The 26266-nt window shown below is 39.3% G+C and overlaps 1 protein-coding gene across 3 annotated transcripts in view; it reads right to left on the bottom strand.

The window, feature by feature from the left end:
* SLIT3 (slit guidance ligand 3) overlaps positions 1-26266 on the bottom strand; it is a 433663-nt gene that overhangs the window by 110851 nt on the left and 296546 nt on the right. For all 3 annotated transcript variants that reach the window (XM_072348011.1, XM_072348012.1, XM_072348010.1), the window contains 3 exons: positions 18849-18920; positions 7637-7780; positions 5310-5473 (listed from right to left, as the gene is read on the bottom strand). In XM_072348011.1, coding sequence (XP_072204112.1) covers positions 5310-5473; positions 7637-7780; positions 18849-18920 — 380 coding nt within the window. The remainder of the gene's footprint in view (positions 1-5309; positions 5474-7636; positions 7781-18848; positions 18921-26266) is intronic.

Here is a 26266-nt window from a genome sequence, read left to right as displayed (position 1 = left end):
ATATATATACAAAAAAGTAAAATCTGAGTGCTGCTAATTTTTCAATTGTCCAGATCAGAAGAGATTCATATTCCTCCCACTCATGCTCAAGCCAGAGCATTAGCAAGGAAAAGTGTTGGAGCTTGGCCTCAGTTGTCCTGTGTGTCCTGTGCAGGGCTGCCAGCACCCACCACTTCAGCTCCAGCATGAACAAACTCCTGAGCCATCAGGGTTCAGTGCCCACTCAGGCAGGAGCTGCTGGAGAGCAGCATGCTGTGAGCAGGCCGAACTGCGGTTCCCTGAGCATGTGTCACTGCAGCACTGCGGCAAAGCAGATGAGCAGGTGCATATCAGTGCTTTTCATCAAACAGAAAATGCTAAGGACAGCGATACGCCTACATAGTCAGTAAATGACTATTTGCTTACTAAAAACGGAAGGAATTTGCAAAGCTGTCATTAGAATGATTTGCAAATTATGGGAACAATGGAGTGTTTCAACCAGATAAATTATTTATATAAGAGCTGGATGAAATTCACTTGCCTTTCTTGACTTCCAAACACTGGTTAAGAAGCAACAATACATTGCACCGCTTTGTTTTGAGAGCTCCAAGAGCTTAAATGTTGACATATCATGACATCAAAGTACTGGAAAACCTAGGGGGAACAAGGGCAGGAAACATGACCCTGGGCAGAATGCAGCCTGTTTTCTCCAGGTTGGGAAAACACTGTCCACTGCAGTTCTACACTTCCAAGGCCTAAACAATGCAGAAAAAAAGAGAATGACATTTCAGGTGATTGCAAGTATAGGAATTCTGCTCCAATGTAGACAGGTAAATCAGGAGGTACCAATATGTATAAATACAGACTGGAAAAGACACATAAGGAACCAGGGGAAAGCTACAATTCCTAGCAAGAGAGTTTACCAAATACCTTCGAAAATTATGACTGAACGAACAGCAATCTGTATTGTGCTATAATGCTACCTAGTAACAGTGGACACCACGTGAGATACGACACCAGCCCTAAGCACAAAAGCTCTAGATTTGAATGGACAGCAGAGGCTGACTTTGATTTGGGTTGCGTTAAAAAGGCAGCATCCACAAAGGAGAGAACTGTGCTGGCAGATGGCTCGTTGGCCTCCTATTTCTCCAGGTCCTTTTGACTTGTGCAACACTATCTGGAACTGAAGCATTTAAAGTCAGATAAATATGAGGTATGCCTCAGTGCAAGAGGGAGCAAGAAGACAGTTTAATTCTTAGTACTTCTAATAAGAACCTTATTTCTAAGATTTCTATTGCTAAGAATGAGAAGATTAAAAACTTTGGTGATGTGATGCTCATAGGCATGCGTATGCTTTGATTCTTATCAGGAATGATCTATGTTTGTACAGCAGGTGGAACTTGCATCACTTTTAAAATACAATACAATACACTGAAAAATACAAATATGTTGCAGGGAAAGAAAAAAAAAAGATACACAGCTGAATACTTGAGCAGCCCTCTGCAAAATCTATTTCATCCAGTGTCACACAGCAATCAAGAATCCTGCCAGCTCCTGAAGTGACAATAAGCTACCACAGAGACAACACAATCTGCTCACAGATTCATTTCCCTTCCACCTAAAGCTCAGCGCTGCTTTAGAAAACAAAACTGCTGTGTAGTGAACTTAGCCCAATTCTACTGGTCTGAAGATGCTGTTGTTCTTTTCTCCTGTTCTTACTAAAACTGGGAGCCTTCAGTGACTCAAGGCAAGAAAGTCCCATCGGATCTCTAAGTCACAGTGGGCAGATCCAGTCAAAACAAAAATGATCGTAAGAATTTTATTGCTGCCATTGAAAAATGACAGTACCTCCATTTTCAAAGAGGTCTTCAAAGAAGACAGAGTTTACTACCATTCATTTCTCCAGCTCCTCTTGCAAAAGAAGAAACAACAACCCCTTTTTTTAGTCTCAAATACTATAACTGTGGGGAGACAGTTAAACAAGGGGGAAGTTTATTAGTATTTTGGTGCATCAAATTCAATTGAAGGCAGAAAAGCTCAAGAAATAGTATCTATTGCAATTTGAGGCTTGAAAAATTTCAGATAGTATATCCAGCAGCTTTGCCAGTCTCACAGCCCTGGGCAAAAACATGTCCCTATTCCTGCTGTTCCTTCATTTCATGCTATAATGCTTCCAATTCTCATTTTAGAAAGAATTATGTACATTAGCTACCTGTTGCACAGAACCTGCTTCCTATGGCTACTCATAACCTTTGCAGATGTTGCTTCATCATTACTGGTAAAAGCATGAGTCATGTTGTTCAGAAAGGAAGCAGCATCTGGGAGAACTGCTTTGATGATAAATTAAAGAAGAAAGCATGTTCTTGCTAAAACTATCTAAAGAATGGTGGGAAGTTGGAGCAATACATGAAAGAAACAATATGCAAAACTAAGTTTGCTGGTTTCTTTTCTTTTCTTTTCTTTTCTTTTCTTTTCTTTTCTTTTCTTTTCTTTTCTTTTCTTTTCTTTTCTTTTCTTTTCTTTTCTTTTCTTTTCTTTTCTTTTCTTTTCTTTTCTTTTCTTTTCTCTCTTTTTTTTTTTTTCTTTTCCTTTTTGCTGTGCTGCATAGTTTTGTCCTCCCAATTACACACAATTAATTAAATACCATTCTGTTTAGCTCATCCACACTGCTGAGACCTTATTTTCTTGGTATGTCTTTATCTTTTCACACTGATGTAACCCATGGGCATGGTGGTCACACTGGCAGACTGCCTCAACTCTCACAGAATTTCTGTGCATCCTCATCACCTCTCTTAGGCCATAGATGAGTTCAGGTTAACACCCCTCACACTTCCTTAACCAATTCATATATTTACTGCCTTTATCCCTACAAGACCAACTTCTGGCTATTAACATTGATTAAGCATTTTAAACTACATGAAAATATCGGACCCTGAAACAAGAACCCTCTAAGCAAAGAGATGAAAAATAACAAAAGATTTAAAATAAAAATTTCCTAAACACCGAGCAAAAGATGTAAAACCAATGGGAAATCCCACAGCCATTGAGGTCGCTGACAAGTTACTGAGCACTGCCATCTCAGTGGGATCGTGGGGGATCATTCCTGGGTAACAGAAAGCACTGCTCAAAAGCCTGACTGAACGATGAAGATTCATACCTCATGGACGTTTCTGCACAGAGACGTGCTGTGTTAAATCCCGGGTCAAACATATTCCTCAGAATGAAAACATGGAAAATTCCTGCTGTATGCAACATCTGAAACAGCCGTGATTCAAAGGGACAACATGAGCAGAAGAGGTGCCAAGGATGTCTGTTCCCTGGATTGATTTACAAACTAAGATTCTTCTAAAGCATGAGACACTTCCCCCACCCCATGTGAGCAGACAGTGAGTCAGGTTCAGTGTATCCCAACGCCATCTGGAAACTCTACAGGCAAGGATAGCTCCTCTACTGAGCTTTTCAATAGAATTAGCTTTCATCCAGTTGAAATCTTTGTTCTGAAGCTGTACAATCCCTGCCCTCCTCCTTCATAAGTCAGGTTTATGCCTCTTCCATGTGGTTTTAATATACTCATAGAACTGGAGAGCAAGGAAAAAAACAGCCTAATGCCTTAAGGAAAGGACTCCCAAGATAAGAACTCTCACAAAATATTATTCTCAACATCACCAGGTATAGTGTTCTGCATTGTTGCTCTTCTCAGCTATGACCTTTCATAAATGATATCAGATGGTGTTTGCCTCATCCCATAGACTGCACCATTGTTAGAGGCATGCATGCACATACATAACATAAATTTCTCTATTAATAAAGGCAGAAGAAGGAAACCATGGCAAATTGGGTACAGATTTATACCGACCTGTTTCTGCAGATTACGTTCTTTTCTAAATTATATTTATGCATTTTTATTTCAAGTTTGTTTAAGGATAAATATTGCTGACTAATTAACTAATTGCTATGATAGACACAATCCAAAAAACTCAATGTAAGTATGTCATAATTTCAATCCTAGTTATAAATTTTGTGGCTTGAGTCACAAATGATTGAAGACTTTAACAAGCATGCCCAAGACAATTTGACTGCAAATGAAGTTATCTTTATTTTATTTTCCCCATAAAAGAAGGTTTAGCTCAGCATATTGCTTGCAGAGATACCCAAAGCACAATAGCTTGTTTTGGGCTGCTGCCATTTGGTTTCATGCTGCATCCCCATCTAGAGTCATCAATCTTTTACCACCAGGAACACGATTAATCATGGTTGTTGGTTGTTGAGGTTTTTTTTGTTTTTCATAGGGAAAAGACAAAAATCACAGTAATTCTTATAGAAAACACCGCAAGTCACTCCATCAATAACAGTCATTTTTCTTCTCAGTACACACTAATAGATTCCCCCACTGAAACCTGCTTGTCTTTACAGTATACAAGAAATGCAATAGCATAAAATATATATAAACCAACCAGTAGAAAAAGAAATACATGAAAAAGCAGTCTGCTCAGTTGTGCTGTATAAGGCAGTAAATGTCCTTTTACTGATAGCTGGACCATAAATAAAAACCAGACAGGGTTGAGTAAAAGGTGTTTATGTTACTTTGGAGGTTATTTTCAAGTGGAAACAGTTTTTCATCTGGCTCACAACGAAAAAAAATCTTCGCACCAACTGATAAAAGCCATGATATAAAACTTAATAGAGACAGGAATCTTACCAACTTTGACGAGCTTAATGTGAGTTAATGGAACATACTTGAGGATATCAAAAATTTATGACAGTTTACGAATCAACACCATCCCCTAAATCCCGGTCACCCATAACCCAGGCCACAGGAGCCCAATGCCCGTTGGAGTAAAACCTCACCCATGCTGCTCAGCCTTTCAGAGAAAGCTTAAGCTGAGCTGTGATTAGGGTCATTAAGAGCACTACCTGAATACAAAATGAAATTCTGCGCCCATTCTACCCCTCTAAAAAATGACCATTGCCATTTTTACCCCTTTAAAATACGACATTCGTACAAAACTTTGTTTTCCTCAGACGTTTGACAGCTTAGCAATTCTTTTAGAATTAAATAAATGAAATATCACAAGCTTTTCTCTTTTTCCTTTTGTTTTAAGGCAGCTATGGACTATCTTTTTTTTCTTTTCTTTTTTTTCTTTTTCTCTTATAAATCCATAAGGTAATTGGCTTTCTGAAGAACTAACTGAATTTTCCAAATTTAATTTTAAAAGATGCTCCATAATATCCATTATAGCAAATGCTGCCCTGCAGATTCGATTAGTGGGCTCTCTGGACCTGCTTATTTCTGAATTGAAAGTGCAGTACAGCCTGGATAAATGAATTACCTGAGCAGCGGAACTTCTTGCTCTTGATCTGGCTGATTCGTTTGTTGGCAAGGCGACGCGGATTGCTGCATCGAGCGCCGCTGGTTTCTATCGGATTATCCTGCAGGTAATCAGCCAGCCACTTCAAATGGCAGTCGCACACAAATGGATTCTGAGCTAAATGTCTGAGAGAAGGATGGGATGTTTAATCAGAAGTGACCTGTGACACTGTACTCCATCACTGCTTCTCGCAAATGCAAACCTGAAGAGTAATTGAATAAGCTCCCAAAAACCTGGGCCTAGAGGAAACCACAGAGCTTCAAACGAATGGGAGAAGTTCGTTCATGGAGGAAACAAGAACTAATATAGCAAAGTCTGCTTTAAAGGACACGGACCAACTGTGTACAATGCCCAGTGCTTTCACCTGAAAGCTTGTTGTGATGAACTGCGAGAGAAATGCACCCATCTGCATGCACCTGAGCTGAAGATCAGTTTGTACTCAGCTTTAAAACAAATCTCATTGGCAAGCTCAGTTTTCTAAGGATCAAAAGGTGAGTAAATAAGTGCCCTGGGGCAGTGGACAGAGCCAGATGTGATCCCGAGGGCTTTTCTCAAGAGTGAAACTGATACTTGCATATAATCACTGTGCCTAATAGTATTGCCCTCACATGTATTTCTGCCTGGTTTTCAGAATGGATTGTTTATACAAAGTAAGACTTGGCTCTGTCCTTCACCAAAATTTGCACATTTCCCACAGGAACACGCAGTATAACACACTTTAACTGGACAGTCACACTTCGTTAATAGAAGTTCTCTGAATTTCCTTGGAGAGAAAAGCATTTCTCTGCTGTTGTTATTGCTCCTTTTGCTTAACAAAGTTGAACATTACACTGGGAATGTCAGGCTTTACTCAGTCTGATTCTGACATCAGTTAAATGAACTTGCACCCATCCCTCTAATTTCCAGGGGGGCAGGACAAGGTTCTCTGGTAACTGCAACAACTGCACAAGAGAAATGTTTAAATGTGCTTTTGGACAGAGGTATGAAGTTATGTCCTCACAAGCACTCTGCTCTGTTGTTGCTAGTGTATTTTTATCACCTGTACAAACACATGGGTCACACCAAAGTTAATGACTCCTATTTATTTCCATGGAAACTGCCACGGCTGTAAAGAGCACAATAACACTATTAGACAGAGCAAATTCTCAGCTAAAAAGCACTATTTTACAACTAAGTCACCACCATTAGCTATGCATTTTCCCCAGTAACAAACAAGAGGCTGCATGCTGCACTTGTCAAAATCTGCATCAGCGGAGGTGATCCACTGTCACTGTCACCACTGCTGAAATGCACCACTCACCCCTCACTGAGCTACATCCACTGTTTGGTCTCCATAAACATGCAGCAAGAATCAATGAACATCAATGGATGCTTTATACACACTCCCATGTCAGACACCATTTTCTCTGACACCTGTCACATGGCAACAACATGTAACAAATATTGGCAGGAAGGTTCAGCCTCTACCACCATCTGATGCCAACATCCGTTTCTGATATTTCTGGCCAATGTAATAGAATTGGATGCATTACTTTTGGAGCAGCCCTCCTACTTTTCTGTTTGTGTCTATAAACACATAAAGAAATAGATTTATACCTATAAAGGAACTAACATATCTAAACACCCATTCACAGTTCTGTATGTGAGGGAGTTGTTTCTTGTTTTTCATTCATATCGGGCTGCCAATCCAGCTCCAACAAAGTACAAATCCCTCTACGAAGTACCTAGTCCTTTCTATGCATCTGCTCCCAATTTTGCTTCCAAATGCTCTTCTTCTAATGACTCCAATGACTCTCAGAAAATGTTTAGGGGATTTTCTTAATGTATTAAATAATACAATGCATTATTTCCCTTGAAATCAGATGTCAGCTGAAATACGGTTTAAAATTTCATGAGTAAAACTGCAGCACTCAGCCCCAGAGAAGAGAGACACCAACTCAGAAGCTCACTAAAAACTGTTAGGAAGGTTTTTAATGGAATCTGCTGTTCATATATTGTGCAGACTCTAATTTGTGTATTATCTTCCAACAGCATGAACAAATAAATTCAGTATCTTTGCACACTTATGACATTCAGATTAGTAAGGGCAGGCTGTATTGATGGGTATCTGTGCTAAATTCATGCAGCAGTTCTCCTTTGCTTGCTTCTTTTGTTTCTGTCAGAAAAGGAGGGGGCTTCTACCTTGGTGTCTCTTCCAAACTGTGTCAGATGCTGAGTCTTTGCAAAGACAGGTGACATCTTTGGGGAAAAGGGGAGAGCTGTCATTTCCAATCTGCTTGCATACTCACAGAGTTTGGATCGATCGGAGAGGTGCAAAGAGCCCCTTGCTGATGGTCTGCAATTTGTTGTCATAAAGAGATAGCAGTTTGAGATTATGCAGACCTTGGAACGTGTTTACCCTCAGACAGTTGATCTTATTGGCATTGAGAAGCCTGAAAAGAGAGGAAAGATTTATAATTCATTAGTCTTAGAATAATCAAATAAAGATAGACTGAACTTTGGGGTTAAGTCTAAAAAATATTAACGCGGTCACCAAAACCACTGCCCATTTAAACACCTTCATTTGCCTGCTATGTTACAAAGGTGAAGAAAAAAAACACTGGCAACATCAGTACTCAAAATTCCAAACAAATATTTAAAGAAGCCTCCAGCTATTAATGGCAAACTTGCTACTCCATGCACACATACACACAAAGTCCTCACTGAGATGAACCCCTTTTTCAATTTTCTTATAGCTGGCTGCTGTCTTAAATCTAACTGAAATTTCTGAAGGTTGACATCTTGTGATAAGCAGTGCAGGGTTAATTTGATCATGGAAGAACAGAAAATGTGACTCTTCTCAGAGACAAAAGCAGAGAAATGTAGGGTCTGGACTAAAGCTTACAGAAAGGCAACTTATTTCCTGCATAAGGACAGTCAGGAAGTGGGACAGATTGCCCATAGAAGTGCAGTTTCCATCAGTGGAAGTTTTTAATATGAGACCTGATGAAGCCATGAGCAGCCTGCTCTGGGGTCAGTGAGCAGACCTGGCTTTGAGCAAAGGTTCCTAAGTTTGACTGGCTCATGACCACCTGAGGTTCCTTCCAAACTGCACTGTCCCACAGCTCTCTGAAAACACTTCATTCCAGCTATGTCAGATTTCTGTGCGGCTTTGGAAAAGCAGTGCAAAGATGTTTTGAGATCCTTTTATTTATTTATGAGGTTGCACATTTACACAGCAACCTGTTCATAGAATTCATCAGTTTGGCCAGTAAATTTTGGGACAGTGCCTGTACAAGTTCTCTTATATTATCCAGCCAGAGTCCTGGCAACCATACAGTACCTACAACCCCAGCAACAAGCTGGATCTCCTTCTGAGACAAACAATCACCACTGTCATCTATGTATGTGATATTTCACACCTAGATGGAGAATAGACATGAAAGGACCTGTTCTTATAGAAGCCCAAATCCACATATTTCATCTACTGTCAGTTTGAGAAAAATGGTGCACAGCAAACAGTAGACAGCATAAATCCAGCTGTCTTCATCACAGAGTTCTTGCTACCTTGTTGATGAGTCTGAAGGGCTTAATATTATGACAGTAACACCAAATGAGAAGACAAGGGTATTTACAGGTAGAAAGGAAAATATATTTTCCATTCCTCAGCAAGCAAATACGTTGTCTTAAACACACCTCTAAGCACACGGAGCTTCAGTTCTCAAGAAACTGTACACAGCACTCTACACAACAGGGCAACCCACTGGGCAAGTAGAATATGCTTTCCTTTGCTCCAAAGTATAACTTCAGGAAGTGTTTCCTCTGCACAGCGTCATACCTTTCCATTGCTGAAACTTTTGGAACACTCATTACAGCTCAGTGCTCCCACCAACATTTTGGCATAGCCATTTTACTTTACTGACAGTCTACAGTAACTGTAATATGCAGAAGATGGACACATTTGGGTAGACTTATTTTCTCAAAGACAACAGCAGCGTAATGCTTTGAAATGAGAGGTCAGAGCAGAATTCACCTCTAGCCAACAAAATAGTCAATAATAATTCACCTGAATTTTCTTCTCAATAAGTCTTTGAGAAAGAATTTTTATGTAAGATAAGAGAAGGTCCCACAAAAGGAAACAACAGATAAGGATGTTGTATTTTGCATGAACTAATAGCTACAATCATTTTATGTCTTTATAGTCAGCATTAGTATAATCCCCCTACTGCCTGTGTTTCTGTGACTGTTAATTACATGACACCTAATCCAAACTTCCATTGACTCTGTCAGAAATAACAGTGTAATTTTCACATTAGGAATAAAGACACAGTTCCAGCAATGCATTAGATTTCTGAGGTTTTGCTCCAACAGTAAACATCGTCATCCCTTAATACTTGATTCTTATAGTCATTCATACATCTAAACCAAAGCAAGCTTCACTCCATCTCAGTTCTTATGCATTATGCAATTCTCTTTTAGTCTTGAATATTATCTTTTATATAAAGAACATGTTAATGAGTTGTTACAAGGCAGAAACAGCTACCGAGTTGTGAACAATAGCCCCAGACACACACAATGCTACAAATCCTCCACTATCTACTCTGTGCCTTTGGGTATTGGTCTCACATTGTTCTTAGGTAATGCACATTAACTTAGACTGGCTGCTCCATGACAAGCATGGTAACTAGTTGTACAAGAAGAAAACAAGAAGCAATGATGTACTTTATTTTATGCCATCTTCTTTTATTATTATAGCAGTAACTTACACTGCAAGCAGTGCTTTTAACAAAGCATTCAGCAAAAACATTAATCTCAGTAACAGCCAACATGGCTGTTTGTAATGCTTAAGAAGTGCACACATAGCAACATTACACTGTGTTGGTGTTGTCCACCCTCATGCAGAGCAAGCCTTATCATCACTGATCCCACTTACTAACCCCTCAGTGCAAAGCTGAGCTGCAACTGCAGTCCAGCCCAGGATTCAAGTTCATTCTGTCTTTCAACAAAACATGAATAAACCCAACACTGGGAATTAGAATTTACAGTGTGACAAGTCTTCCTAGCATCAATTTTCAGTGCCTAGATTCATGGCAATATAATCAGTGACATTCCAAAATGAGCAAAACTGATCCTATGCACAGTCACACAGGCAGAGGCACACTCTCTGCTTTAAGCATCAGAGAAAGTAATTTGTAACAGGAAAGTGCTTCTGCAGACTGTTTAGAAGTGGGAATTCAGGTACTACAAAGCTTTTCCAAGGTGACAACACCTATTCCATCTCTCAGCTACACAAAATATGTGCAGTACCTAAGTCTAAAGAGGCAGATGGTGTGCTTAATGGTAATCCAGATGTGGCCACACTGGGTGGATCATAACATGGATTAATGTCCAATTTCTGACCAGAATCAGCAAGAAAGGGAAACAAAAGTGAAAAACTATGAGAAAGCAGAATAAATCAGTCCTTCCTTTTTTTTTCCCTCCTCCTTACTGTGAGTCAGAGAATGACTTTTGGCCATAAGCATTCAAGTTTATACCTTCCTTTGAAACACTCAATTATTTTAAAATATCCTCTATGGGCATTATTCTAACTTTTTATTGATTCCTTCTTAAATGTCACAGCCCTCAGTGGCATCTGATTATTAATTAAATATATACGAGCCTCATCCTGCAGTTAAAATGATAAGATAGAGGAAAAAAACACCCACCACAAAGGTGAATGAGAAAAACATACATTGTAGCAGGAAGGAATTCTGACCTGCCTAAACATTGAACTACATTGTAAAACAGGCTATGCGTTAGTTTTCATTGGACCTGCACCAAAATAAGAGGAAATATTAAACGCCGAGTCTTACTTTTGCAATAATTGTATGGTATTTGTGTTGCAGCAATTTACAGTGAAGGTAAATTTCACTAATTTTCCTGTTTGTTTGTTTTCTATCGGCTTGATCAGATGAGGTTTACACACAGCTTCCAGATGTGGTGCACCATTACAAAAAACCCCAAAAATGTTACAAAGTCAAGTGGCAATAAAACTACACACTACCTGGAGGAACGAGAGATCATTAACTCTCAATTTTCATCCCTCTGGATATTTAATAAATACAAAGAAACTCTCTTGCAAGTCCAGGACCACCACAGAATAGAGGAGGAAGGTGAAAGCCATTGTGGTTACGCCCCATTGAAGGCAACAAGCAGAGCAGAGCAGTATCACAATTCTATGATCCCATTTCCTGAAAGAGGGAATTTGTCCACACGCTGAAATAATAACATGTTTCAGCTAAACCCTCTGAATGAACGTGTACTGAATTGGCACGGTAATTGGATCAGATGCTCGTAAGCACCATCTGCATAATTAAGATGGTCCCATAATTGAATTATATGCCCAAGCACAGTTTCAAGTGATTAACATTTAAATAACATTTTGAACTCCAAAACCAAAATGATCGAAGAAATTGTTTTTTAAGTGCAAATGGGGATGTTGATTTGGCTTTTACCCTTAACAACATTTGTATTTTCAGCTCGGCGAAGTCACGTAATCAAACTATCAACAAATAACTACGTAACTCAGGAACTGCAACAGCAGCCTAGCAACGCTAACATGCTGGAGACTGCAGGTTGGTTTCTGTTGCTATACAATGGACCAGAAATCATGCTAGGTACAGTAACCAGCCCACAGGAAAGGGTGGGACAAATACAGCACTGAACCACAAGAAAACTTCTCTTTCCATCAGCTTTGTGTTTTAGCAATGATGACAACATGATGCAAATGAATCCCATGAACTGTCTGGCACATCCCACAGGCCAGACTCCACTGGGGAACAGAGAACTCACCAGAAAAAGACAAATTTAAAATGCACAGGAGAAGAGAGCTGAAGTTATTTGCACAAGTAAGAGCAGAATACAAATTCAATACAAGTGTCTTTTATAGAATATCAATAGTCAAGAGCTTCACCTACCTCCAAAGCACTACATGGTAGCAAAGAAAGGGCTCTTGACAGAAAGCATTCCTTAGACCTGCTACAGTATTTTGTTACAATACAACAGACCTGTCAAAATATTTCTTCAGCATGATTTTTTCAGTGTTTTGTTATGAAACCTGTAGGGAATGGAAAGCCATCCATTACAGGACAACAGCAGAAGCGCCAGTACACAAGTGGGGGCTTAAGAGATGGAATTAGATAATCCTTAAGGTCCCCTCTGACCCAAGCCATTCAACAATCCTAACTATGGAGTCATATAAAGGGCCACGCAGCCAACCCAGCAGTCACTGACAAGCTGTGCTTAATGACAGAGCTGCGTGTCCCCACTTAGTTATTGGCAAAATAATCCTATTAGGTTCCAGGAGCGTTTCCGAATGGCCTGGAGTGTAGATCAGCAATCTGAATGCCTCTCTGCATAATGATATTTTGACATCTACTAAAATTTACATTTTCTAATGTGATGACTGACCACCAAAGAGTCTGTCAGCACTTCAGTTGATAATACCCAGTGTGAACTCATCATCATGCTTGCTTGAACTAGCTTCAAGTGTTTCTTCATGTCCAGGAAACTGGATGATGGTGATGACAAATTTATTCAAAGTAAATTAAAATGGAAAAGTCACGAGCTGATAACGAGTCAAAAAGGAAGTCTGACAGTCCCACTTCGGAGAGATTTTAAAGACCTCATTTCATTCCTCATCCAAAAGACTGCAACTCCATTTGAACAACATCCATAAAACAATCCTGCGGTACTTGTGTTACTACCTGGAGAATTACAGCATGCGGTATCACAGCATCTGGACTCTGGCTATTTGAATTCAATACTGTCCAATTTATGCCTGCAGGTACCCACATGATAATTCAGATGCACAGGGGATTAAACACATTTTCTCAGCTTCCTGCACTACCAGGAACTTAGTTTCTTGTGCAATAATAACTAGGAGAGCTTCTGTCAGGTGAAGCCAGCTTGGAGCACTGGCGTCAGAAGAGCCAATAAATTGCACACTGACGTACAAACTAGTGGTTGTTTTGGGAAGCTGCATGCAGACAGATTACAGAAGTGACACAGGAAAGGCAGATGCTGCTGCTGCAGTCTTTCATTAGTGTCTGACTGTAATTGTATTTCTGAGTCTAGCAGATGCTCCTCCCTCATTTTAACAGCAGTTACTGAGTTTAGCAATATTATCACAATGGCAGCCTAAATGTAGAAATCTAAAGAAAAAAAAGCTTGAGGCAAAAGGCTTGAAAACAATTCTAAAGCTATTAAACAGGTCTGTGCAGGGAGCGTTCTCTCCTGGAGTAGAAGGATGAGGGCTACACAATATCTCTGCTGTTACCTAGTTCTGAGTAATCAAGGAAAAGTCGCTGTGTACATCATTTTGCTAAGAATTTAGAGTCACAGAATCCAGAAACTGCACAGGTAGTGAAAGACCTTGGGAGGTCATCCGGTCTGAACCTCACTGAAAGCAGAGTCAGTGTAGAGGCCTTTAATACACAACTACTTTACATGAGAAATAATTCTTGTCATGGCTCATAGGATAATTCACAATGGCAGGAAGCTCAAGAGGTTTCCTGTCCTGTTAGACTGCCCAAATCAGGGCGAGCTGTGAGGCCAGGCCTGTTTGCTCATAGTTCTATTCAGCGTGGTCTTACAAACCTTCAGGGGCAGAGGCTGCACAACTTCTCAGGGCAGCCTGCTCCACTGCTTGGCTCACCATTGTGAAAATGCCTCCCCCTACCTCTACCTAGTCAGTAGTTCTCATTTCATTCCTGTTCTCTCCACTCCATGAGAAAAATAAAGAGCTCTGCAGAATAAGAAGATTCTAAACATCCCTTGTTATACAGCACAGGAGATTGCTATGAGGAGAAAGAAACTTGGAAATGGAAAACTGTCCAATCTTTATTCTGACATTCATGCGGTGTTTGCATCACTGCTTAATGATACTTTTGTATATATTAGTGTAATGTATACAATACAAAATATTGGAATTGATCTACATTCTTTAAAGTACTTAAAAAAAAAATATTTTGTATGGATTTGTTGCTTAACAGGATTTTCTTTGAGCTTTTAACAAGCTCCAAAAGTGTGCAATAAATATTTGGTAGACTGTAGATCCTATTTTAAGCTCCTAAGTACTGGGATTCACTTTACAATTACACTTCAATACAAGTACTTCAGACTTGGCAAATTTACCATGGAGCTAATTTCCTAGCAACTTCACTGGAAAAACTAAGACAGTACCAAATACTGCACCACTAATCCAAGGAGAAACAGCATAAAATGTACATTAAGAAGGAGAATAACCCAAAGAAAATCTGAGCGGTTGAGGTTTGGGAAGACTGATAGTGGCAGATTCTAACAGCGCACACACAACTTCCCTCTTCATAGAAAACTGCTTTGAATAAAGGTCAGTCAGACTTGTCAAGATGAGATCCAGTCCCAGTTTTAATCCAGGCTAGATGATTGGATCTGGAAGAGTAATCTTTCATCATTTTTGAAGTTATTTTACCAGTTAACATGTCAAACCCTCGGCATCACCACAAACCTCCGCTTTCAATGTGCATATGCGCCAGGAGAATATCTACTTGAAGCAACACTAAAACAAAATAGGAGAGAGGGAATCCCTCTTGCTTGCAAAGCTTGTCCAGCAACCCATAGGGATCTCAAGCATGAGTTGTATGATCAGAACACCTGAGCACCTGTATGACCAGTGACAATGCAAATTGAATTTCCTCAAGGAAAAAGGTTTCACTGAAAACTGATACTGGCCAGACGTTTGAAAAATGAGATTTCATCCCCTTATTTTATTTTGCTATATAATCTCTTTAAACAAGAGAGATTTTATAACTTTTGGTTCCAGGAAGCAGAGCACTCTGTTGCATGAAATGTATAACTAATAAAAAGACCTCCAGAATGTTTGTTTTAATATGGTTGCAGAGAGGAAAGCGTATTACTTAGGTATGAAAAATAGTGGTTAATAAACTTGGTGCCCATTATCCACGGCTCACTGCCTTGAGCCACTTGACTCTGTTTCACTGCTGTCTGGCTCTGCACGTTCACTCGTTCGGGAGCAAGCAGAGCAACTGTCAGGTTTATCTGTCACAGGGCTGCTGAAAAAGAAAGAGCTGCACAGCATTTTGTTCTGCCCCCTGCACAGTGACTGGCAGACAGCTTGGCAAGCACAAGGGTTCATGAAAGAGCCTGTCCACATTCCGGGAAAGCTGAAAGACAGGTGAGAAGGACATTCAAATGTATTCCATTTTCTAGACAGACTAAGATTAGTTTAAGGCCTCCTGGACAGGCATTCAAATTGCCAACAGCTAGCAGTTACTTGAAAACTTCCACCTTAAGCTGAAATCCTTTCCATCCTTCTGGCATTCAAGTGCCAGTTACACAAACAAAGGTAACCAAGCATGTGCTGTTCCACAGCTTGGACTGATTACTATCTCAGTGAAATGAAAGTTGCAGTTTACTATTAAAAATCAAATAAAAAAACCTCATATTGCAGTTGTGTCCACTTCTGGAAAAAAATGCCTCTCGAATCCGAACTGACCTAAAATTCTCAGAAAGCATTTGATCCAGATTGCTGAAAAGAATGTATGAAAAGTATGAGGGTCACACTGCGGCAGCTTCCTAGAATCCCCCCTCCTGGAAACTGCAGACAGGACGAGGAAAATGACACGGCCCAAGAAAAGCTTCTGTTCCACAACACAGATCTATAGTTGGACTTGGACAATAACCTCTGCTGCTGTGTTGGCTAAGGTTGCATGTTCAGGAAAATATAAGATTTGTGAAATCAGTAATTTAACAAATCCAATCGTGTGATTATTTATGAGATAACTGTGCCTGGTTATTTTCCTTCTAAATATATTATGAACTCTGTTTTGTGTGACAGAACTACAGAATTGTCATGTTATCAAACTCATCTAGAACTTGTTCCAAATTCCTATTTCCCACACACCCAAAGACAAATGGGACAGTTTAGGATGCTGTCATGCCGAGCTGAGTATTACTTTACCCAGCTGTAATGTTTCTGACATCAGTGGCACTGCCTGAAGGTGTAGGGTACTCACACAAAACAATCCTGCCTCAGCGAAGGTGGGATAATTTGGGCCTACAGAGTGATGTCGTACTTCAACAGAAGGACAGCAACATTTCTGAGAAACACTGATGAGACTTATCCAAAACAGGGAATTACAATATTAACTGCTCTGCAATTCCATGTCATTTGTTTCCTTCTAATTAAAATCCAAACACTTTTGCACAGGACCTACCACCACTGCCATGCACTGAGCAAGGACTTCCTTACCACAAGATCAATATATTTAAAGAAAATGTTCCAGTTCATGCTGAGGAAATTATACTGGCTACCAGGATACTTTAATCAGAGCCTTTTTACCAGTAACGTTCCCAAACTACTAAGAAGAAATCCAATCGGAGACCACTGAACACTAATTTAGATACAACCATGGAGCACTTTTCCAACTGTTCAGCAGCAAGTCTAAAACCAGCAAATGCTGTTTAAGTGTCCATTAAAATACTACAAGCAATGCCATTAATAGTTTCTTCAAGGTCGTCATCAGAAAAGTGTGCATGAGCACTCAATGTTCTCCTTGCCAACCACTCCTTCACACACAAATACCTATTAACAGTTAATGATTAAAGCATTGCCCCCTGCATATAGGTTTTGCCCCTCTAACAAAAAGACGTAACCTCCATTAAAGCACATTACTGCATCTGAGCATAGATATGGAACTCCCTGAAGCACAGCACTACATGCACACAGTGACCGCAGTATAAAAAATGAAGGGTGTTTAATGCTTTATTCAAAACTGAGCTGTGAGATGGGTGATATTTCTACTGCAAGAAATTTCATCTATACAGTGTCCAGGGTTAGAAAGAGCAGTTGTGTATTGCTTCTGACTTGTAATTACATACTTTCAGTTTGGGGGAAATCGGAAGAGTTTTATCAAACTTAGATTTTTTAATTTTTTAATGGCTTCTTCTGCAGAGCTCAAAACAATGAATGAACATTTTAGCTTTCCTTCTGCCCACAGCATCCCCACTGTACCAAACACAAAGTTTAACAGCAACAAACACGCCAGACATAGCAACACACACCAATTCACATCTGAACACTTCCACGCTTGCTGTTTTCATGCCTGTTAATCTATCTCCCTCCCAGATATGCAGTCTTCCTTCTAGTGCAGAGTCTGATCATGAAGGCAATGCAGTTACCAGCAAACTTGTGAGATGTGGGTCAGGAAAGAAGAAAGGAGATGCCAGAAAAAGTATGTGCAAAGGGCAGAGAAGACGGACAGTTTGCCACCACTGCAGCTCCAGGGTTTGTCATAACCAAACCACATGTGTTTTTGCTTATCTTTCTCTAGAATAAGGGGGCTCATGTCTGAAAATAAAATCTTATGACTAAGTAACACATCAGAATAGTCCTCTGCTTAACAAATAGAACAATTCAAATAATTTCACTTTTTAGCTCTTTGGCTTTGCTCATGAACTTACAAACTAAATCTATGTTCATTTTCATATAGCATATAGTAGCATCAAAGATCACAGTCAGAATGGCAGACATTAAAGAGTAATCATGAAAATTCAGATTTTCATTTCTGGTTAAGTCAGAAGGACTTAGAATATATAAATGCTATGGTTTTATTTTATACTTCATGTCATTTAATACTTGAGGGTGGTAGGGGTACAAGTGGTATAAGCCAAAATCACTTAGTTTTATATTTCATGTTATCTGAGTGCATCATCCATGATGCTATCAGCTATGTTAGGAAGTTAAAATCACTTCACTTCTGCTCCCTCTACTGTCTGGCTGCAATAGTAGCTGACTTCCCTCTCTGAAAGAGTTATGGGTTCCAGTGTGATTATGGAGATGAGTGCGTGCAATTCGGAATTTCACATTTGGCTTAGGAAATTCTTTATGCCACATTAATAAATACTGACGAGTACACGTTATACCCCTGATTATGACAACGTATTAAATCACACACGGCATAAAATACTTGAATATACAATTGAGTCTGAAATGATTTCTCTTACAACTAAGCCACAGTTGGTGCAATAAGAATAAAATATTGAGCATGGCTGGTAACAATAAGGTCTTTCATGCACAATTTTGCTTGCATGTGCAGGTACCTGCAACACAGTAGCCCTGAAGGATCCAGACATTCAACCACAAATGCTAAAAGCATAAAAACAATCAGATGGCACCTCCGCCCTCACATCAGCCACCGACCAAATTTCCTTTCTTGGACTTTGCTGAGGCTCTCATTTCCTCTCCACATTTAAATCCTGCGTGTCTGTTATAATCTGCGACTTGCACTGCGCTATAAAACTGTTGGCATCTTACCTTTCTTTTTTCAATCCTTGCCTCCCTTTTGCCTGACACAGAAATAACAGACTAGCACGTCCTAGTGACTTTTCAGTGGAGAAGTTGATTATATTAATGTCAGAAGCTGAAAAATCAGTAAATGTAGTTAGTCTGTAAAATAAAGAAGAGGAAAAGATCATACTTACAGCAGCTGCAGAGACACAAGATCATCAAAAAGGCCCTGGGGAATCTCTGTGATCTTGTTTCCATAGAGCACTCTGAAAGATACGGGAAGGCAAAATAAATCTTAAATAACACACCAGTTTAGTGTCCTCCCACATCTCTGCATTATCATCTTTATTGATCTTGTGTACCATGCCCAGGATCTGTGGGCATTTCATTTAACTACTGATCTCATTTTCTTTTCAGAGAGCACATGGTATCAAATGAGTCGTTATGATTCAGGCTTCGTCTGGTGTTGGAAAGCATTTCTAATGTAGAAACTGGACATTGTCCAAATAGTGTATCTAAAATATTTTTCATTCTGTCACCCTTTTCAGTAGTATTTTAACCATTGAAAAGCACATTGCAGGGATCAAAAACCTAGAATTCTGTTCAGTGACAGTGAATTTAAAAGCCAAGTAGCAGAAGCTAGTTGCAGATAAAATTTCACATAACTGACCCTCTTCAGATATAATAATTGGCAAGAAATGTGACACAGGCATCACTGGATAAAATGTTACGGCTTCACCAGCTGCTATTACAATTCAGCTAGCTAATATATACAAAAATAATGAATAAAGGAAAAGCCTGGACTGGGAATAGTCATATATTTTGGAAACGCTGAAGTAATTTAGGGATAGTTTAGGTATAAAAAAAACCAACAATGAGGATTAAATAGCACAAGTAAAAGGCACTGTATAAGCTTTCATTTTTTCAACCATAAATATATGCTGTCTCATATTTATGATTCATTTCAATATTACAAATATTTCCTTTTTTATTGAAAAAACTGAAGACATATCATCATCAGAATTTGAACCAAAATAAAAACAACAGACAAAACCACCATTGCAATTCAATGCGCTACATGGGGATCAAAACAAAATCATAAAACAGGACTTCAAACTTCTTTAAAGCACTTTCTCAAGCAATTTCTGTGAGTTGATAAAATTTGCCCAGACAAGAATGTGAGTTATGAGTTCATATGAGCCACGGGAAGAGGTCCAGGCTCCCTCTGAATGCTACCCCTCACTTGACCATTTTAGTAGCCATCAAATTGACGAAAACAAGATTTATGTTATTTGTGGGCTCTCCATTGGACACAGTAAATGGTTATAAACCGGTTCATGCCAAAACTGTGCCGCTCGTGTCACTGAAACGGTTCATTCCCAAACTTTTTAATGTGCAACAACATGCAAGCAATGAATCAAACAGCCATGTGAGGCTCGGATGCTGGCTCAAATCCTGGATTACTCTGTCTTTCAACATTTAAAATATTATGGTGTGTTGAACACAATGAAAAACAAACACTTAGCACGACAGGCCATTTACAATAGTCTCCTGCCTTCCCAGAGTATGGCCACTTCAATTTGCTCTTCATCAGTCACTGGAAGAATATCAACTCTGTGGGAGAGTTCCTAGATCAGCTCATTTCTGAGCCTAAATAAAATGAACATAAATAATACAACTTAGATATGACATTCTAAACTTGAAACTTCATTTTTCATTACTTTTGTACTTTAGAAGGAATTGAAATTCCACTCAAGGAATTAATGATCACAGCACTGCATCTTCTCTAAACAAACTATGGAATCATTCAGGTTGGAGAGGACCTCTAAGACCAGCTAGTCCATTAATTCCTATTCATCTACTGCAGAATCAAGAGGTTGGCTGTTAATGTGATGATGCAGTGATTTTTATTTTTTTTTGAGCAATGAATGCCCACTGTTTTTTTTTTTCTATTTTTTTCACAGATTTCATTTGCTAATCATTTTGTTAAAGTCAAAATCTGAAGTAGTCTATAAATGTCTATAGAATCTAATGAGCAGAATTTTTTTTTTTAGCAAGTGCCTCATCTACATACAATGTTTAGAAGATAAGCTTTCTGAGATGAGATTATCACCTCATCTTTGTGAAGCAGCAGGATAACCAACACTGGTCAGCAATGCATAATACTATAGAATATAGGAAAGAGTTCAGAAGCTAAGCCTTACAAATACATGAGAACAAAAGGAAAAAAAAACAACCATTCCAGACTAAGGGTAATTTTGGTAGTAGAAGCAGTAAAAATTCATGTAAAATAAAGCCCTGGAGTATTTGCAGTTAGTACAGCTGTTAGTTGTGGTACTACTAAATACAAATACCAAACAACGACTCTGGTTAGCGTAGTTTTTCATTTACTTCTTTAAAAGTTGGGTGGTCATAATGCTGAATTTGAAACCTTTTTATGCCTTTATTATTTTGAACAAAGTAAAACTCATTAAAATTGTCTCTAAAACAAAACAAAGTTTCAATTTTAGAAGGCAGGAAAGGAAAATAAGAATTTTCAAACCTAATTGGGCTTATGTGCTTGTGGCAGATTAGCATTCAAACAAATTAACAGCTAAACAAAAGTCAGTATGAGAGCTCAGGCACTTGTCTCAAATCCATATTCATGTTCAGCAATACGCAGAGCCAAATTAGCTAATGCCACTGTCTGCCTGCCGTGCCAGAGCTGAAGTCAAATGGTCCTACAGAAAGAAGCGATGCGGAGGAGAATGGAGATGCACAATAAGACCTTGCATTTCAGTTCTTGAGTTACTGATTTCCATTCACTCCAATAGAAAGCATAGAAACTTTCACTCTCCTCAGAGCTCTCGTTTTTTTTCCATGACAGGAAAACATACCCACAGATATATATATATATATATATATATATATATATATGTATATATAATAACTGTCAGGTTCTTGATTCAAGATGCTTTTGTTCTGGACGTATCAACTGCAGCACCCTGAACAGTACCTGCCTACCGAAAAGAAAAGCCACCCTGTGGGCATCCCATTACAGCCTCCACTCCCCTCTGTGCCCTGTTTTGGGGCTCACCTCACAGGAAGGCTCTGCAGTGCTTTCGAACAGCGGCATTGGGAAGGGTGGATGTAGAAGGGGAGAGCAAAAAGAACTCCAAACAAAACAATAAGAGAAATAAGGAATAAGGCTATAGAGTAGGAAACTCAGCCAGCCAGCAAACTTCATTTACATCTCCAATTATTTTACTAAGTTTTCGTAGATTACCAATTTTAGACCTTTCCCTATGGTATTATGAGTTCTGAAAATGCATTTTCACTTGCATCCCTCTTGTATTTTGGTTATATTTTGCAGGACACATAGGTTTACCAGCTATTGTGCAAGCCTGGTATAGAAACATAATCCTCCTTCTATTCTCTGGCATCTGAAATTTAGACCTGAAGTATGTTTCATTAAATAATAACATTAATACGTAACAGCAAACATCTTACTAACTGCTGCCAGCAGACAACTCAGTAATCAAAATTTTATTCTAATGTTAAAATAGTTACTAAAATGCTTGTTCTGTGCTTTTGATTGTTCATTTGCTCCTCAACTTTGGTGGGAGACCAAATGAGACATAGGCCTAATAAATGCTATTTACTGTCAGGTGGAGAAGATGCACACTTTGGTATAAGAAGCTTGATATACTCTAATTGTCTATTCACAATGCTAAGTATGAAAATATTAAACAGAGACTGAGCCAAAATAAATGGAGTGACCAGGTTTCATTACGGTTCCTTTCTTCCTTTTCTCACTATACCTGACAGTCTCCATTACAATGATAGAAACCAGCGTGAAAGGAGAAAACAGTCACAAAGATGCATCAACATGCCAGGCTTGTCAGTGCATAAGGATTATTACTGTGTTTTCCACACACGAGTAAAGCTCATCCAAGAATGCCCAGAGTGAGGGGTTGCTCATGGTATTTTTAATTCAAGCAAACATTTCCCAGTTTTTTTGCATGTGGCCACCAGCAGGTTCCTGCTATGGCATAGGTGCAGTTGAGCCAGGAGGGATGGATTCTCAGCAGCATGAAGAGCCATCAGTTTGTCAGTTCACAGCTAAATGCTTCCAGCATGGCCATGAACCACAAGCTGCTATTCTTCAGAAGAACCTGGTGGATTGGCTCACAACCTGCAGCAGTTTTGGGGTCGCCATCAACCTTCCTAACAATGGCAAGGACACTGCATGTAAAGCACAGCCCCTGGCTGCACTGTAGGTATTGGAGCAGATGCCTAGAAGAAGCACTCTATTTAGCTGAATAGTGTTTGCTGAAAATCCAGGTATATTCAGCTTTTCACAAAAAGGGCTCTAAAAATAGGACCTTTTCCCCAGCCCCTCGACTCAACTAGTTGCTTTCAATTAAAAGAACTGGAAAAAGGAATAACTTGTAAACCTTTATTTTACCCCTCATTAAATTAAAATGTGCAGTTCTGTGTGCAAAGTTAGTTATGATGCGTGAGTTCCCATGCGCAATCTGTAGTGCTCAAACATGCCCAGCTTTCCCCCAGCATCACACAAATACTTTTTCTCCTTCAGCTGCCTCCTTGGATAGAATTTGTGGGAGTTCATCACCTCTGACTGCTCCTCCACAACAATTTCAGCTGCAGGTGGACAAAGAGTTCGTTTTTTATACCAGGGAAGAAGAGAGGAGATTAAGACTTGGTAGGAAATTGTGATGGCAGATGAGTGTTTCCTCAGAAACCAAGTGCAACACCTACTGCATTTTATAAAAGCTCACCTGCTCCCCTTTATAGAGTTATTACAAATCTGCAGTAGGAAATGACATAAACATATAAAGTCATAATAAGCCATTATAATTGTTCGACCTGATTCTGGTATTGCACTTTTATAAGCCAATATAAAGTGCATCCATTCCAAGATACTATTGATTTACAAATAAACAATTACTGGTTGCAACTAAACGTCAAGATTTGCAGATTAAGCCAACTGATGCTCTATGCAGTGAAAGATTAAGCAGTCACCACATAGCTTCATGTAAAATTCTGGGAAGCATGAGACAAAGGATGATGCACTGGGATGCACTATCTCATGCCTCGCAACAAGTATATCATCTTAGTGAGAAAGTATCTGGGCATGGCAGAGCCCTTCAGCAGCACGGTCTGGAAATATGAAAGCCTCTATGATTGTTCACAGTCTCGAGACATTCTGATCACCTGCACAACTTCAAAATTAAGGAATCTGCAGCCTCTACGAACACGTTGCCTTTCACATGCACTGATGTTTACCATACCTCCTTCAAAGTGCCCAAAACAGAAACTGCTGTGGTGTCCTTATTTTACAGTTCTTTGGCATATCTTACTTGCAAGTGCAGTTGCAACACAGCTATTTGGTAAGTCAGATCCCAGAATCCTGAGATTTTTCCCTGGGATTTGACTTGGAGCTGTTTTGGGGTATAAAAGCCTAAGACAGAATCCCTCATTCTAGGCCATCTGGTTTCCAACTAACTGTTCCTTTATTTTGGCTTGGCTCAGACATTCTTACCGAAGTGTCAGATTTTCACTTTATGCAATGTCTTTTTCAGTCCTCAAAATGCTTTTAACTTTCCTTCAGACTGTGAAAACAATTCTTGCTAGGAAGAATTATATTTCCCAAGCTGCATACAATGGCACAGGCTCAGTAAGAATTCAAGTTTTCAAAAGAGGAGGAATTGATAGAGGTAAAACCAGCAATAAATTCCTAATATCTGATAGAAACTTAGACGTGATTTTTTTCCCCTGCACTATTTCATACGTCTTCATAACAAGTTAGGCAAAATAAATCACAGTAAAGCTATCCAAAGCAATTTGTTACCTTAAAGTAAGTTTGGCAGTTATTGCAATAGACAGTGCTTTATTGCAGCTTTCAAATCACTGGGAATGACACGGCATACATCAGCCGGGAGGTGATGGGCAGAATGGGGCTGCTGTGCCACAACCTAAGCAGTCCCTCATCTTTGTGTCCAAGCTGATCTAAGCTTTTCAACTGCTTACAGGCTTAATTGAGTTCATGAATGAAAGCAGAGGAACTCACTATCTGCAGAAATCTGAAATGTATTCATTCATAGCTTAAAAAAACTGTCCTGATAGTGGCCTTCTGAACGTACTCTTGTGGGAAGTTTACTGACCTGAGAATAACATTCATCTCTTATGCTATTAACAATAAACAAATGCTGAGACAATTCTCTTGCCAATATTACAAACTGATTTTGAGTTGATTAAATGAAAAATTAATTTACTTCAGAAAGTGCATGCAGCAATCCTGAAACATGAAACTATTCATAACCCAGCTCCATGTTCTGCACTGAGTTATTAACCACTTCAACTCCAACAGAAGGAAATTCAGCCTATGTAACTTGTAAATACAAGACATTACAAATAGAGCATTTCTCAGACTTTTGCTTACCATCAAAATATTGCATTCTTTTGCAATTGACCAATTCTGCTGTGCTTCTCAGTGCAAGTGCACTATTTGCTCCAATGTTTCTATGGAAAGGAGCATTAGATATCAAGACAAGTGTCCCAGAACAGAAAAGCTGTGGCTACATTACCACTGCTCACTCACATCTGTGCCAAGTCCCCCCTTTCTAACTGCTTATTTGTTTCTCATCTTGGATTCTTCACGTGGTCCCAAACCCACAGCATTGTTACAGCTCACCCCCTTCAAGGTGCCCTTTATCTTCTCTTTGATACACAAAATCAGTTTCTGGTTTTCAGGAGAGTAGATTTTGCTACAGACTAACAGGATCTTTGCCTAACAGCCACTGTAGAAGTCATGCAAAGTAACTTTTTCTTCCGAAATCCCACAGCAGCGTTTTTAAAACTACAGACACTTTTTTCCATATCTTAACCTGCATCACCCTCCCTCCTCAACAACAGCCATTATACCCTGCACTCCACAGGCCTGTTTTCCCCAAACTAGATTTCATTGGAGTTCTGACCACCTTCTGTTTTTTGTTTTGTCCAGAAAGAAGATTAAAGTTTAGTCCCTACCAAAAATATGCAAGGGACCGAAACTGCACACTGAATATTGAAAGAGAACTTCAGAAACCGTAATAGAATTAAATGTGCAGAATGAACCAAGGGGTGAGCAGTTACTCACAGAGCCCAGCCTGCATGTGACACAGAAGAGAGAAGGAAAGTAACAACAATCTGGGAAGAAATGAAAGTGTTTTTAGAGAACAAATTAAAGAATCTACATTCTCAACTGTTTCTGATAAGAAAAACGGATCAGAAAAACTTTATACCACAGAGCTGTTGTACATATAAGGGAAGAAAACCCTATAGAAAAAAATGGATGTGGAGAATAGAAATTTTTGTCCTTTGTGCATGGAATGGAGAGGCCCTGAATCCTTATGAGAGCAAGCTTGACTTTCTTGAGCTAAGTGCAGAGTAAATCCAGGGTAGAAATGGCTTTTTCAGAATGTTAACTTTCTGTGACCTGTTTGACTCCCACTGATGGGTTTCCTGATAGAGAAAATAACTGGATTTAAAAGAAAAACTTACAATCTGCTAGAATGCAGGTCACCAAGTAGTTCTAAAAGATTGAACTTGTATGTATTTTTAGAGAAAA

The sequence above is a fragment of the Excalfactoria chinensis genome, chromosome 13 (assembly GCF_039878825.1).
Source record: "Excalfactoria chinensis isolate bCotChi1 chromosome 13, bCotChi1.hap2, whole genome shotgun sequence".
Lineage (NCBI taxonomy): Eukaryota > Metazoa > Chordata > Aves > Galliformes > Phasianidae > Excalfactoria > Excalfactoria chinensis.
The sequence above is the reverse complement of the archived record's forward strand: the minus strand, read 5'-3'. Positions and strand labels throughout refer to the sequence as shown.